This window comes from Schistocerca gregaria, chromosome 4, assembly GCF_023897955.1.
Source record: "Schistocerca gregaria isolate iqSchGreg1 chromosome 4, iqSchGreg1.2, whole genome shotgun sequence".
NCBI classification, from domain to species: domain Eukaryota; kingdom Metazoa; phylum Arthropoda; class Insecta; order Orthoptera; family Acrididae; genus Schistocerca; species Schistocerca gregaria.
Window position 1 is genome coordinate 645,899,799 of NC_064923.1, and position 12,786 is coordinate 645,912,584.

Below are 12,786 nucleotides of genomic sequence, written 5' to 3' on the forward strand. Positions count from 1 at the left end.
ACTACTCTGGACAGAGGTTTAACCAATGCACGAAGTTGTGCAATAATTATTCAACATACTAACTGCGTCTGCTGCTTGCAAATGGCCGAACTAGAGCACTTGATGCATTCTGACTCAAACTGTTGTGCTGCTTTGTAGAAAGCGCACGAAAGAACAGATTTTCTTGCAGGAATTATAGCTCATTAAACAAGCAAAATGTTAAAATAAAACCTATTGCGGTGCTGTGGTGGACCAGATGGGTCATTGATTACCAAACACGTGGCAAAAATCGACACACAATGATAAAAGCAACTTCAACAAAATATAAGATTAAAAATCATTAAAAATCGTACTCGCTTCGACACAGTATTACACTCGCGTACGGTTGGAGTGATCCTAACCAGCTTTTCCTAATCAGATTTACCGTTAGAAATTCTACTTAATCGTTGTTCCAAATGAACAAGGTAGCTTTCACACTTTTAACTCAAACACCCAAAAATCGCCTATTTAAAGCAATATAATTATGTCGCGTTCGAAAAATTAAGTCGCTTCACACGCTTCAGTTAAGTTGAAATTCTTAAGTATTTCAATAGTTAAACATAACGAAGTCCTAACTCAACCTGCTGCCTATCACCTGAAACCCCCCTTAAGAGTTACGATCCGTACTCACCAAGCTTTCACCGAAGAGTGCCGCTTTCTCTTTCGAGATTACCCAGCTCCCCGTGCAGAGAAAGCAACCAGATGAGTAGCCCTCCGTCACCAACCTTACACACAAAAATAGCCCTCGACACATCCTTCGACTAAGATGGGTACACCTCTCTGTTCAGGTACTGGAAACCTAAGCTGGTCATCCTGTGCTCTCCTTCGAACGAGAAGCAACATCATCTGCTCCCTGCCTTATTTGAGTGCTCAGTCTTTCTGGAAGAGTTCATGAATTGAGCTAAAATCAGGTAGTAAAGTGAATAAGTTGTACCGAATTCGACAAGCGTATTATGAAACGAATTCACAGAGACGTTTCAACGTGGCTGGTAGCCCGAGAGAATTTTATCACGACAGACAAGCAGGCAAAAAGGAATACAAACGTCTCAACAATGAGATCGACAGGAAGTGCAAAACGGCTAAGCAGGGATGGCTAGAGGACAAATGTAAGGATGTAGAGGCTTATCTCACGAGGGGTAAGATAGATACTGCCTACAGGAAAATTAAAGAGACCTTTGGAGGAAAGAGAACCACTTGCATGAATATCAAGAGCTCAGGTGGAAAGCAAAGAAGGGAAAGCAGAAAGGTGGAAGGAGTATATAGAGGGTCTATACAGGGGCGATGTTGTTGAGGACAGTATTATGGAAATGGAAGGCAGATGAAGGCAGATGAAGATGAATAGGAGATACGATAATTGCGTGAAGAGTTTGACAGAGCACTGAAAGACCTGAGTCGAAACAAGGCACCGGGAGTAGACAACATTTCATTTGAACTACTGACAGCCTTGGGAGAGCCAGTACTGACAAAAGTCTACCATCCGGTGAGCAAGATGTATGAGACAGGTGAAATTCCCTCAGACTTCAAGAAGGATATAATAATTCCAATCCCAAAGATAGCAGGTGTTGACAGATGTGAAAATTACCGAACTATCAGTTTAATAAGTCACAGCTGCAAAATACGAACGTGAATTCTTTACAGACGAATGGAAAAACTGGTGGAAGCTGACCTCGGCGACGATCAGTTTGGATTCCGTAGAAATATTGGAACACGTGAGGCAATACCGAACCTACGACGTATGTTAGAAGAAAGATTAAGGAAAGACAAATCTACGTTTCTAGCACTTGTAGACTTGGAGAAAAGTTTTGACAATGTTGACTGGAATACTCTCCTTCAAATTCTCAAGCTGGCAGGGGTAAAATACAGGGAGCGATAGGCTATTTACAATTTGTACAGAAACCAGATGGCAGTTATAAGAGTCGAGGGACATGAAAGGGAAGCAGTGGTTGGGAAGGGAGTGAGACAGGGTTGTAGCCTATCCCCAATGTTATTCAATCTGTATGTTGAGCAAGCAGTAAAGGGAACAAAAGAAAAGTTCGGAGAAGAAATAAAAACTTTGAGGTTCGCCGATGACATTGTAATTCTGTCAGAGACAGCAAAGGACTTGGAAGAACAGTCCAGTGTCTTGAAAGGAGGTTATAACATGAACATCAACAAAAGCAAAACGAGGATAATTGAATGTAGTCGAATTAAGTCGAGTGATGCTGAGGGAATTAGATTAGGAAATGAGACACTTAAAGTAGTAAAGGAGCTTTGCTATTTGCGGTGCAAACTAACTGATGATATAGGGGATATAAAATGTAGACTGGCAATGACGAGCAAAGCGTTTCTGAAGAAGAGAAATTTGTTAACATCGAGTATAGAGTGTCAGGAAGTCGTTTCTGAATGTATTTGTATGGAGTGTAGCCATGTATGGAAGCGAAACATGGACGATAAATAGTTTGGACAAGAAGAGAATAGAAGCTTTCGAAATGTGGTGCTACAGAAGAATGCTGAAGATTAGATGGGTAGATCACTTAACTAATGAGGAGCTATAGAATAGAATTGGGGAGGAGTTTGTGGCACAACTTGACCAGAAGAAGGGATCGGTTGGTAGGACATGTTCTGAGGCATGAAGGTATCCCCAATTTAGTATTGGATGGCAGCGTGGATGGTAAAAATTTTAGGGGGAGACCAAGAGATGAATACACTAAGCAGATACAGAAGGATGTAGGCTGCAGTAGGTACTGGGAGATGAAGAAGCTTGCACAGGATAGAGTAGCATGGAGAGCTGCATAAAAGCAGTCTCTGGACTGAAGACCACAACAACAGTCTGTCTACATGGGATCTGTCTCGAATATGGCTATGTTGCTGTATCACAGTATATTAAACTACGACGCCACTTGACAAGTTGATTTTTTCATCTTTCTCTTTCTCTTTGTGTCTCTCTGTCATATGTGCCTCCCCTCGAGCATGCGTTTGTCTGCCGTGTCCAGATGAAGCGACGGACCTCAGACGCTCTGGTTTCCTTATGGTAGTTCTTGCAGAGCTACTGTGCGGTATGGTAGTGGACTTTGGCGACGGGGGGTCGGAGTGAGGCTGGGGGTGCGGGCAGACGACTGCGGCCACCCCGCAGCCGCAGCTGGGGGTGGCGCCGCTCGCCGGCGTCGCCTGTGTGGCCACTATGTATGCGGCGGGCCGCGTTCGCCGCGAGCTGTCCGGCGCGGCCCGGCGCGGAGCACCGCGACGCATGGCGATGCCGACGCCCGCGCTCCTAACAATAGGCGCGCCGGCCGCGCTGAGTAATATTTCCCGTGGCGGCACACTTAATTTGTTCCCACGGCCCGTTGTGGGAAGGCCGAGCCCCCTCCGCGCCGCGCCTACTAACAGAAACCTTCCGGTCCGCGCCTATTTAAAAGGGGTGTTTCTTATTCGTCATAGCGCTGAATACGGGCATAAACAAGGCAGCCGAGTGCGCGCTGAATGCTAGGCGGGTCCGAGGACGGGTCGGGTGGACGCGGGCGATTCTGGGCCCGCAGCGTTTAGCCGCAGCTGGCTGCCACAGGGGGAGCGCCTCCGCCCCAGCACGCAGGAGGAAGACGCTGGCGCCGCGAGGCCGGCGCCGAGGAGAGTGGTCCTCGGGGAGCGGGCTGGACAAAGCCTTGCCTTCTCCGAACGCAATACCTGTCGAATTCCTTGGTCTCCCCTCATTTCACCTCTTTGTCGCTGTAGATAACTGCAGGTTCTATTGTCTACATCTACACTTTCTCCTCTCTAAGACGGCTTCAAGTGTGTTGGTGACTTTTATTGAGATGTCTTCTGAATGTCTTGGAGGAACGGCAGCCCATTCTTCCTCAAGAGCCGAAACCAGAGAAGGTAGCGGAGTCTGGTGCGAAGTCAAGTTCTAACTCGTCCCAAAAGTGTTCCATTTGGTTCAAGTCGCGATTCTGGGCAGGCGAATCCATTTCAGGACTTTTATTACCCATAAACCGTTGGCTCACAAATTCCTCTTAATGACAGGGCGCACTGAGATGCTGATACAAACAATTATAGCCCCAAAACTATTCCTCTACTGTACGCAGTACACATTGCCCAAAAGGTGTTAATATCCTTCCGAAATTAGCGTTTTCTTAAAGGTGAAATCCCTGATCGGTCCCACGAGCAATACTTAAGTCGAAGGCTGGGGTTTATCACTTTCACGATACTTCAACGGCTTATAATTACAATCCCTAAGTGAGGGGCCAAAAATAACAATTAACTCCGGTCAAACTTCCTGGCAGATTAAAACTGTGTGCCGGACCGAGACTCGAACTCGGGACCTTTGATTTTCACTGGCAAGTGCTCTACCATCTGAGCTACCCAAGCACGACTCACGCCCCGTCCTCACAGCTTTACTCCTGCCAATAAGTAGAGCACTTGCCCGCGAAAGGCAAAGGTCCCGAGTTCGAGTCTCGGTCCGACACATAGTTTTAATCTGCCACGTAGTTTCATATCAGCGCACACTCCGCTGCAGGGTGAAAATCTCATTCTCAGTTAACTAGGGTAATTAAGCCACACACCAGTTAACGCTCTGAAAGGTTTATGACGGTTATACGTGTTTCACAAAATATTTAGAAATGTGACTGATCAGCTTCAGATATGCTGAAGTATAACCTCGTATGGAGACCAACAACTAAATACAGAAAGTGAGTCGCTTTAACCGATGTAAAGTATATCGGTCATTAGCTGCACTGTGATTTAGAATTGTCATAAGATAAACTGCAAATAACGTCAATTAACAGGTTAAAAGAGAAAGTCTATTGCAATAACACCAATATAACAACAGACTTTATCTCTAGCTGCTTACCCAGTGACTGCGATACTAAAAAATTTCGAAAGCCATTGACTCTCTGATAAATCTAATCTAGAAACCCACTGAAGCACAATTACTCAAAATTTGTTGCAATAGAATAGATATACGCACCAACGCCTAGGGACAGATTATAAAAATCTGATGAACTGTACCTACTCAATTCCAGGTGCGATGTTGTATAACCCGAGCAACGTCACCATATTTCTATTTAGTAACAAGCAATTGAAGGAAACACTTGCAGCCAAACGCAGGCCCCTTCAACTGATATGATTATACGAGAGTCTAACCTGTTCCTCATGAACATTACTAACACCGACCGACTTGTACACTGTAAAATGACATCGACGTATCATCGATACATCAAACTTAGAAGGTTCCAGGCTAATCAGCACACTACTTAAAATCTCATAAATATATAAAGAACAACTAGAGCAAAGCTAGCCACAGTTTAAGAAACGTCAAACGAATTCCTACGCAAGTACAACAACATATCATCAAGGTGATAGTTTCTTAGGGCCTGCTCGTATTGTCTTGACAACAGCTAACATCAGCAGAAGCACACACGATTGAACATGCGAACATCGACTGCCGGGTGCTAACTGAATTCTTCAAATGATATCGGCAAAGAAAGCCACTCGTAGGAACTCTCCAAGACAAAATCGTGTCTTTGGCCCACCGCAAACCTTACTGAGAAGGCTCCGTCGAACTCACTGCCCACTCGTCACGTCCCACCAGCGCCCCCCTGGCTGAGGCAAGAGGGCACTGCCCGTTAATCCAGGATGCAAAAATTTCAAGCAGTGGGTCTTTTAAACTGACACTGTACCTCAACGTGGACGAAAGCGAAAGAGCCGGCCGCGGTGGTCTCGCGGTTCTAGGCGCTACAGTCTGGAACCGTGCGACTGCTACGGTCGCAGGTTCGAATCCTGCCTCGGGCATGGATGTGTGTGATGTCCTTAGGTTAGTTAGGTTTAAGTTCTAGGGGACTAATGACCACAGCAGTTGAGTCCCATAGTGCTCAGAGCCATTTGTACCATTTTTTGAAAGCGAGAGAAAAACTGGTGGGAAGAGCCCTATGGCAAAATCACAATAAATGGACTACACACTAAGCGCGAAAAACATCTCCATAACGTAACACCACGTCCTCCATGCTTCACTTCTGGCATTGTACATGATGGCAGGTAACAATGAAAGAATTCTAATTACGTTTCAAATCTAGACTTTAATAATAAAATGGGAAGGTACTTTTAATCAGAACTCAGGGAGAAGTCCTGATCTAAATGACAATAGATTTATCCAATCTTAACATCACAAGACAACAAAAATGGCCAAAGAAACGGCACACAAACATTTTTTTGACAATCGCTTTAACTAACATGGGACCTATGGTGGACAAAGTGATCAGCTGGGGATCGACACACGACACTAAAAAAATGGTTCAAATGGGTCTGAGCACTATGCGACTTAACTTCTGAGGTCATCAGTCGCCCAAAAGTTAGAACTAATTAAACCTAACTAACCTAAGGATATCACACACATCCATGCCCGAGGCAGGATTCGAACCTGCGACCGTAGCGGTCGCTCGGTTCCAGACTGTAGTGCCTAGAACCGACGGCCACTACGGCCGGCCACACGACACTAACCTGCTTTATCTGACATCATACACGTGAATCTGGGTCATGGCACAAAAACTGCACCACCACCAAGCATCTATATTCTACCACTCCAAAAAGAAAAATATGGTTCGAAAGAACAGGGTGCTGAGAAACATACAGCCTTACGCCGTAGCAGTGAATACCTCACACTCCTGCTGGATAGGGCAGCACACCACGATGCGTTCAGCGACTGAAGTCATGGACGGCGGCAATCTGTTATTAATGGAGTGCGCCCGACAAATGCAAGTACATGGATTAGCGTTCAGTTATACACTCCTGGAAATGGAAAAAAGAACACATTGACACCGGTGTGTCAGACCCACCATACTTGCTCCGGACACTGCGAGAGGGCTGTACAAGCAATGATCACACGCACGGCACAGCGGACACACCAGGAACCGCGGTGTTGGCCGTCGAATGGCGCTAGCTGCGCAGCATTTATGCACCGCCGCCGTCAGTGTCAGCCAGTTGGCCGTGGCATACGGAGCTCCATCGCAATCTTTATCACTGGTAGCATGCCGCGACAGCGTGGACGTGAACCGTATGTGCAGTTGACGGACTTTGAGCGAGGGCGTATAGTGGGCATGCGGGAGGCCGGGTGGACGTACCGCCGAATTGCTCAACACGTGGGGCGTGAGGTCTCCACAGTACATCGATGTTGTTGCCAGTGGTCGGCGGAAGGTGCACGTGCCCGTCGACCTGGGACCGGACCGCAGCGACGCACGGATGCACGCCAAGACCGTAGGATCCTACGCAGTGCCGTAGGGGACCGCACCGCCACTTCCCAGCAAATTAGGGACACTGTTGCTCCTGGGGTATCGGCGAGGACCATTCGCAACCGTCTCCATGAAGCTGAGCTACGGTCCCGCACACCGTTAGGCCGTCTTCCGCTCACGCCCCAACATCGTGCAGCCCGCCTCCAGTGGTGTCGCGACAGGCGTGAATGGAGGGACGAATGGAGACGTGTCGTCTTCAGCGATGAGAGTCGCTTCTGCCTTGGTGCCAATGATGGTCGTATGCGTGTTTGGCGCCGTGCAGGTGAGCGCCACAATCAGGACTGCATACGACCGAGGCACACAGGGCCAACATCCGGCGTCATGGTGTGGGAGGAATCTCCTACACTGGCCGTACACCTCTGGTGATCGTCGAGGGGACACTGAATAGTGCACGGTACATCCAAACCGTCATTGAACCCATCGTTCTACCATTCCTAGACCGGCAAGGGAACTTGCTGTTCCAACAGGACAATGCACGTCCGCATGTATCCCATGCCACCCAACGTGCTCTAGAAGGTGTAAGTCAACTACCCTGGCCAGCAAGATCTCCGGATCTGTCCCCCATTGAGCATGTTTGGGACTGGATGAAGCGTCGTCTCACGCGGTCTGCACGTCCAGCACGAACGCTGGTCCAACTGAGGCGCCAGGTGGAAATGGCATGGCAAGCCGTTACACAGGACTACATCCAGCATCTCTACAATCGTCTCCATGGGAGAATAGTAGCCTGCATTGCTGCGAAAGGTGGATATACACTGTACTAGTGCCGACATTGTGCATGCTCTGTTGCCTGTGTCTATGTGCCTGTGGTTCTGTCAGTGTGATCATGTGATGTATCTGACCCCAGGAATGTGTCAATAAAGTTTCCCCTTCCTGGGACAATGAATTCACGGTGTTCTTATTTCAATTTCCAGGAGTGTATATTACAAATCTGGGTCAACTGGTGACGAATCATAAAGAAAAGATTGAAACAAATTCATATTAACATCTCAGTCAAGTGACTTAGCTACAAGCATGCCAATAAAAATAATAAAATTTACCTTGCAGTAGATGGTTGACTTTATTACACTGTTGATTTTTCATTATATTAACAATTATTCATCTGTTCATCATCATCTCATTCCATGGTACCATTTAGGTCTGCGGCTCATCAAAACAATTATTATTCAGTTCCATATAATAAAATTTTACAATTTGTTCTGCACTGTGACTAACTGTAAACTGTGCTGTACCAGCGACAGACTAAAACTATACTGTAGCAGCGAGCGACTGCAACTGCGGCAGAGACTGCTGTGACCTGCGACTCTATTGCAACTCTCTTTTAACAGGGGCAAAGATATTTTATGCCTCAGGCAGCGCCTGTGAATTGTCGTTCTAGCAAGTGAGCAATACATCGAGATTACATTTGCTCCAGCAGGATGGTGAACCCCTTACAGTATGTAAAATCGCTAAACTGGTCTAAGGCTTCCATCCAGTCCCTTGTTGACCAGTCTGGTGTGGCGGTTGAAGATAGCGAAATGAAAGTTTTAAATTTCACGTTCGAGATAACTTTCACGCAGGAGAACCGTGCAAACATACCATCAGACAGACTCCCGTGTGAACGATATAGTAATAAGTATACCTGGCCAACAGAAGCAACTTAAAGATTTGAAACCAAATAAATCACTAGGTCCGGATGGAATCCCAGTTAGATTTTATAAAGAACACTCTACGGCATTGGCCCTTTACCTAGCTTGCGTTTATCGTGAATCTCTCGCCCAGCACAAAGTCCCAAGCGACTGGCAAAAAGCGCAGGTGACTCCAGTATATAAGAAAGATAAAAGAACGGACTCGTAAAATTACAGACCAGTTTGCTGCAGAATCTTTGAACACGTTCTCGTCTGAATGTAATAAACGTTCTTTAGGCTAAGCAACTTACGTCTACGAATCAGCATGGTTTTAGAAAGCATCGCTAGTGCGAAACTCAGCTTGCCCTTTTCTCACTTGATGTACTGAGAACTATGGATGAGGGGCGGTAGGCAGATTACACGTTTCTAGATTTCCGGAAAGCATTTGAACGGTGTCCCATTGCAGGCTGTTAACGAAGGTACGAGCGTATGGAATAAGTTCACAGATATCTGAGTGGCTCAAAGACTTCTTAAATAATAGAACCCAGTATGTTGCCCTCGTCGGCGAGTGTTCATCAGAGGCGAGGGTATCGTCGGGAATGCCCAGGGAACTGTGATAGGATCGCTATTGTTCTCTGTATACATAAATGATTTGGCGGACAGCGTGGGCAGCAGTCTGCGGTTGTTTGCTGACGATGCCGTCGTGTACGTTAAGGTGTTGAAGTTGGGTGACTTAAGTAGGATAGAACACGATTTAGACAATATTTCCAGTTGGTGTGATGAATGGCAGCTGGCCATAAATGTGGAAAAATGTAAGTTTATGCGGATGAGTAGGAAGAACAAATCTGTAATGTTCGGATACAGTATTACTCCCCTTAAGTATCTGGGCGTAACGTTACAAAGCAACGTGAGGTGGAACGAGCGCGTGAAAGCTGTGGTAGGAAAGGTGAATGGTCGGCTTCGGTTTATTGGGAGAATTTTAGGAAAGAGTGGTTCGCCTGTAAGGGAGATAGCATATAGGACGCTGGTAAGATCTATTCTTGAGTATTGCTCGAGTGTTTGGGATCCATACCAGGTATGATCGAAGGAAGACATTGAAGCAATTCAGAGGCGGATTGCTAGATTTGTTACCGGTAAGTTCGAACAACACGTTACGTATCACTGAGATGCTTCGGAAACTCAAATGGGGACTCCTTGGAGCAAAGCGGCGTTCTTTTTGGGAAACACAATTAAGAAAGTTCAGAGAACTGGCATTTAAAGCTGACTGCGGAAGATTCTACTGCCACCAAAGTACATCACGCGTGAGTACCACGAAGGAAAGATGCGCGAAATTAAATCTCATACGGAGGCGTATATATATGTGTGTGTGTGTGTGTGTGTGTGTGTGTGTGTGTGTGTGTGTGTGTGTGTGGTCTTCAGTCCTGAGACTGGTTTGATGCAGCTCTCCATGCTACTCTATTCTGTGCAAGCTTCTTCATCTCCCAGTACCAACTGCAACCTAAATCCTTCTGAATCTGTTAAGTGTATTCATCTCTAGGTGTCTCTCTACGATTTTTACCCTCTACACTACCGTCCAATACTAAACTGGTGATCCCTCGGTGCCTCAGAATATGCCCTAGCAACCGAACCTTCTTCTAGTCAAGTTGTGCCACAAATTTCTTTTCTCTCCAATTCTATTCAATACCTCCTCATTAGTTATGTGATCTACCCATCTAATCTTCAACATTCTTCTGCAGCACCACATTTCGGAATCTTCTATTCTCTTCTTGTCTAAACTATTTATCGTAAACGTTTCACTTTCATACATGGCTACACTCCTTACAAATACTATTAGAAACGCCTTACTTAAATCTATACTCGATGTTAACAAATTTCTCTTCTTCAGAAACGCTAGTCTACATTTTATGTCCCCTCTACTTCGACCATCGTGTTATTTTGCTCCCCAAATAGCAAAACTCATTTACTACTTTAAGCGTCTAATTTCCTAATTTAATTCGCGCAGCATCACCCGATTTAACTCGACTACATTCCATTACCCTCGTTTTGCTTTCAAGACACTGACCATTAATTTCAGCTGCTCTTCAAGGTCCTTTGCTGTCTTTGACAGAATTACAATATCATCGGCGAACCTCAAAGTTTTTATTTTTTCTCCATGGGTTTTAATACCTACTCCGAACTTTTCTTTTGTTTCCTTTACTGCTTGGTCAATATACAGATTGAGTAACATCGGGGATAGGCTACAACTCTGTCTCACTCCCTTCCCAACCACTGATTCCCTTTTATGTCCCTCGACTCTTATAACTGCCATCTGGTTTCTGTACAAATTGTAAATAGCTTTTCGCTCCCTGTATTTAACCCCTGCCATCTTCAGAATTTGAAACAGAGTATTCCAGTCAATGTTGTCAAAAGCTTTCTCTAAGTCTACAAATGCTAGAAACCTAGGTTTGCCCTTCCTTAATCTAGCTTCTAAGATAAGTCGTAGGGTCAGTTTTGCCTCACGTGTTCCAACATTTCTACGGAATCCAAACTGATCTTCCCCGAGGTCGGCTTCTACCAGTTTTTCCATTCATCTGTAAAGTATTTGTGTCAGTATTTTGCTGCAGTGGCTTATTAAACTGATAGTTCGGTAATTTTCACATCTGTCAACACCTGTTTTCTTTGGGATTGGAATTATTATATTCTTCTTGAAGTCTGAGGGTATTTCGCCTGTCTCATACATCTTGCTCACTAGATGGTAGAGTTTTGTTAGGCTTGGCTCTCCAAAGGCTGTCAGTGGTTCTAATTGAATGTTGTCTACTCCCGGGGCCTTGTTTCGACTTAGGTCTTTCAGTGCTTTGTCAAACTCTTCGCGCAGTATCATATCTCCTATTTCATCTTCATCTACATTCTCTTCTATTTCTATAATATTGTCCTTCAGAATATCGCCGTTGTATAGACCCTCTATATACTCCTTCCACCTTCCTGCTTTCCCTTCTTTGCTTGGAACTGGGTTTCCATCTGAGCTCTTGATATTCATGAAAGTGGTTCTCTTTTCTCCAAAGGTATCTTTAACTTTCTTGTAGGTAGTATCTATCTTGTCCTCTAGCCTTTAGCCATTTTGCACTTCCTGCCGATCTCATTTTTGAGACGTTTGTATTCCTTTTTGCCTGCTTCATTTACGGCATTTTTATATTTTCTCCTTTCATCAATTAAATGCAATATCTCTTCTGTTACCCAAGGTTTTCTTCTAGCCCTCGTCTTTTTACCTACTTGATCCTCTGCTACCTTCACTATTTCATCTCTCAAAGCTACCCAAAGTGGTGCGTTTGTGCCCACAATCTGTATGGAATCAGCGAGGTAAGATGGGTCATCTTGAAGATCTGATTGAAGAGACACAAAGGAAGTATCGTGTTTCGATACGCTCACGGCCACAACGTGAGCGAACTTTTCCAAATTGTTAGTACGTCAACGTGGACTGTCCAACTTGTCTGCAAGGCGCGGTGCACCTCTCGCAGCCATGTAACGCGACGTGAGAACAGTGTTTCTAGAAAGTTCCTAACCGACAGGGATTGGAGATGTCATGCTTTACAAATGAATTTGATTCGAACCCGACAAGAATTGCTACTATAGGCGACTGCGGGTCCACCTCTTCGCTAAGGGAACTGCATGCAATAGATATCTGGCGTCGGACGAGATCCGTAGAAAAAAGAGGTTGGCCAGTAAGCGTTCTGTGCTACTATTGGCCGACGCTGAGAAACAGACTCTGCCTCGTGAACAGCGCTATACCATGTGGGCCGCGCAGTTGTACAATGTATTTGTGATATGTTCTATTTTCTACTGAAAGAATGACATGTGAATTGCTTTTGTGCTATTGCTAGAATGTTACTGCTACATTCTATTATTTTTCCAACTTTTACACAGACACTGCT

The 12,786-nt window shown here is 45.4% G+C and overlaps 1 protein-coding gene across 1 annotated transcript in view; it reads left to right on the plus strand.

The window, feature by feature from the left end:
• Positions 1-12,786, plus strand: part of LOC126267848 (nucleolar and coiled-body phosphoprotein 1-like) — a 99,067-nt gene that overhangs the window by 64,582 nt on the left and 21,699 nt on the right. Inside the window, exon 3 of the mRNA XM_049973157.1 lies at positions 3,110-3,336. Within this exon, the coding sequence (XP_049829114.1) occupies positions 3,110-3,336 (227 nt within the window). The remainder of the gene's footprint in view (positions 1-3,109; positions 3,337-12,786) is intronic.